The sequence below is a fragment of the Zea mays genome, chromosome 6 (assembly GCF_902167145.1).
Source record: "Zea mays cultivar B73 chromosome 6, Zm-B73-REFERENCE-NAM-5.0, whole genome shotgun sequence".
In the NCBI taxonomy this organism is placed as follows: Eukaryota; Viridiplantae; Streptophyta; class Magnoliopsida; order Poales; family Poaceae; genus Zea; species Zea mays.
This window is the reverse complement of record NC_050101.1, coordinates 152,381,235-152,384,953: the sequence shown is the minus strand read 5'-3', so window position 1 is coordinate 152,384,953 and position 3,719 is coordinate 152,381,235. Positions and strand designations below refer to the sequence as shown.

Sequence of the window (3,719 nt, the reverse complement as noted above, 5' to 3'; positions counted from 1 at the left end):
TTCCTCAACTCATCGGCAGATAATTGCATCTGTCTAATGGCGTCTAAAAGACCATCCCAAACTCGATTATACCTCTGTGCCTACAACCAAATGAATAATGACATTCAATATCACATTATAGTATTGACTGTTCCTATAATAACACATTATGTTATTTACAGTAAACCATACCGGATCATGTGTCCTACATAATCGATGGCGCGGACGTAATCTACTAGTGTCATAATCAATCTTGCTCATGTCGACGATGCCTGTGCGCCTACTCCCTTCTGCACCTTCTGCGACAACTTTGCGTGTGTCGGCCCTAGCAGCTCCAGATCCGATAGGAATGGATCTTGGAGATTTCTCCATGGCCGCGGGGAAGGACCTACGACGACCTGCTCAAGATTGAGTCCAATTCAGTTAGCTTCAGTCAGTCAAATGTCTGAAAACCGAACTCTGAAAATGATACTAAGTTATGGTTCAGTTAGCTTCAGTTTCTGAAAACCGAGTTCAGTTTTCAGAGCATGCCACTTTTCTGTAAAAGCTTCTGCTAATCTGTGGGGTATATTTTCCACATGATTTTTAGCCTTTTTTGCTGTTCAATAAATTGTAGTCTTTGGGATTAATCTGCGATAAATAAATAATTATTTGAGCTAGTTCCTTGAGATTCTGTGAGCTGGATGCACTCCAACGCCATTTGTTTATGCCTGCAGCTTGTTCAGTTATCTTCAGTTTTGACAGAACAAAAACTGCATTTTTCAGATTTTACTACACCAAACTGTTCTGCCGAGCACCATGGAGAGGAGCAGGAGTGAGAGGGGCGCCACGGAAGAGAAATGGGCACTCCAGAGGATACCTTGGAGAGGAGCGCCGTCGAGGAGGAGCGGTCGTCGAGGAGGAGCGCTCGTCGGGGATAACTGGATCGCCTAGGGAGAGCAGCGCTCGGGGAAGAGGAGCGCCCGTAGATCCGTTGTAAGAAACGGAATGCCGTAGAAACGAGGATTACTGGGCTAAATCTGACGCAGATACTACAATTCCGAAGTTCAACGGCTTATAATACTATAATTCGGATTGCGCTGTTCGGGATACTGATTTTCAGAAGCCCAGTGTTCGGGATATCACGGTTCCAAAAAGCTCTTATTATATCTATACACGTACCCATGAATAGCAAATTACACCATATCTATGACAAATGGATAATTATGCGCGGTTGTTTAGTCATATCCGTACCAATTGCCATTAGTTAAGATACGTTTCACATGTTTTTTTCACATACCTTCTAAGATACGGATGGTGAGGAAACATGTTGGAAAAAAGAGAGCAATAAACGGATCTGAGAACATTAATACGCACCAAATGACGGAAAGCATGGTTAAAATTAGGATGCCAATGGCGGGGCAACGAGACAACAACTTGCCACCAACGCCATCGCGCGCACGCGCGCATGCCCGACCTCACGATGTCCCCCGGCCTCCACCTCTCCTCTTGAAGGGCCAAGAAGCAGCCGCCTGTAATGTGGTTGTCGTGGGTCCGCCGGAGCAAGACCTCCGGGCGGCTCACGCAGTCGCCGTCCTTCTCAGCGCCCACGGTTTCGTCGCCCACCGGCAAGGACCACCCGGGCATCGGCGCTGTCCTCGATGACGACGCAGCGGTCGGCTCCGGCGACGGCGCCGGCGCAGGCAGCAAGATCGTCCTCCACCGCGCGCGGTCGGCGTCCAGGCTGCGGGCGTGCAAGTCGTTCGCAGCGGCCGCGGAGGCCGCGGCAGCCTCCGTGGCGGGGGAGCGCCACGTTGTGCTTTACTTCACCTCCCTCCACGCCGTGCGCGCCACGTTCGAGGGCTGCCTCACCGTGCGCACCATCCTGCGGGGGCTCCGCGTCTCCGTCGACGAGCGGGACGTGTCCATGGACGCCGCCTACCTCGCCGAGCTCTGCGCGCTGATGCGGCGGGACCGCCCGTCCCTGCCGCAACTCTTCGTCGGCGGAAGGCTCCTCGGGGACGCCGAAGAGGTGCTCCTCCTGCACGAGAGCGGGGAGCTCCGGCGCGTCCTGGCCAGCGCGGTGCAGGCGGCGCCCGCGCCATGCGCGTCGTGCGGAGGCTCGCGGTTCGTGCCGTGCGGCGCCTGTTGCGGCAGCCACCGACGGTTCAGCGACAAGACCGGCGGTTTCCGCGTCTGCACGTCCTGCAATGAGAATGGGCTTGTCCGGTGTGCCGCCTGCTCCTCCGGCAGCTGACGTGCACAGATGAGATCAATATCATCCCATCATCAAAGAGATTGAAGACGAACTGCGGACGAATTCCTACATCACTTGTGCCGCGCTGGAGAAGGTCTCGATTCATCAAACCAAAACGTGTTCCCCAGCTGGAATTGTTCTATCAGAGTAATTGTGTGTTTCTGAGCGCGTAGCCAATGTTCATGGTTAGAAACATCAAGGAATAAGTCCACTTTGGACTCCCTCCAGAGATTTTTGTTGTCTAATGGAAATGGTGCTCGCAAGTTTCCTGATCCAACGCTATCGAGGAAAGTGGATTACATAGTCATGGATACAAATTTATTTGCTCCCTTCATTCCAAACTGCAAGTTATTTTGATTTTCTTAGATTCATAATAATTATGTTCTTCTGATTCTTTTAATCCACAGTTCTTACTATGTATCTAGACATACATAATGTATCTAGCTACATCAATCAATGGTCCTATTTGAAAAAGCTCCATCAACTTTAGATTCACTAAAAACAAATCCCGATTCAATTTTTCATGCCAAATGTTTTTGATCCATTAGCTCCACCATGGATCTAATCCACTAAAACGATGGATCTGGCTCTAGATTCATAAAATTGGTGGAGTTTCTCAAGAGGTGCTCAAACAAATCAAGTTTAGTGAAGATAAAAAAAAACTCACAAATGCCACCGGTTAAAAATGGTTTGTTCCGATTTCTCTTATGTTCTTCTCCCCATGCAGGTCGCTCCGTCATGACTCGCCTTCATCCCTATATAAGCTGAAAGCGTCTAAGTCCTCAAGTGTTTTGATGATTAATAATAATATAATATTATTGTGATTAACATATATTTTATAGAGGCAAATTTTAATTAGGTCACAATGATCAAAAATTATTTGGACAGTGTATGGTTCCTATGCCCTTGGTTATAAATTTCGTTGTGGTTTCTCAATGGATGGAAGGCATGGTTAAAGTGGACTAGTTCTAAGTATCGATTGGAGTTGAGAGACACTTAAGGTAGTTTAGAACTTTGTTTTTCCTTTAACCATACTATAGAGAGGGGTATGAACTAGTAGGTTGATCTAAATAAATCTAATAAATTTAGTATGGTGAACACTAGTTGTCTTTAGCTCTATATGGCTTAGAAATGGCCAAAAACTAGAAAGGATCAAAATCCATTTTCAAATTTTTAAAATTCGACAAGTTAGAAGGTAAATGCGTAGGACATGAAAGGATTTATACAGGAGCCTTGTGACCTAAACCATAAATTCGTTATCGAATAATCCTCGGCACAAGTTAGAAGGGTTTTCAAGGTGTTGGATCCTATATTTTAGTGTCATTAGATCATACTGGATCGGTCTTACGCCTCCATGTAGACAACCCGAGAGCGCCTGATCATCAAACCCTATGAACAATATCTCATTGGGCCTATGCATTGGGTTTGTTGGTTTATGTGATCAAACATGAGGGTGCTCCATTTCCATACATGTGCTTATGATGCTTTCAACAATATTACTTTC

General features: G+C 47.1%; 1 protein-coding gene across 1 annotated transcript; it reads left to right on the top strand.

Annotated features, from left to right (window-relative positions):
* The first annotated feature begins 1,361 nt into the window (after window positions 1–1,361).
* On the top strand, window positions 1,362–2,668 carry LOC103630274 (Glutaredoxin family protein). The gene has a single exon (XM_008651338.2). The coding sequence runs from the start codon at window positions 1,496–1,498 to the stop codon at window positions 2,213–2,215; it is 720 nt and encodes a 239-aa protein (XP_008649560.1). The 5' UTR covers window positions 1,362–1,495; the 3' UTR covers window positions 2,216–2,668.
* Window positions 2,669–3,719: the final 1,051 nt, after the last annotated feature.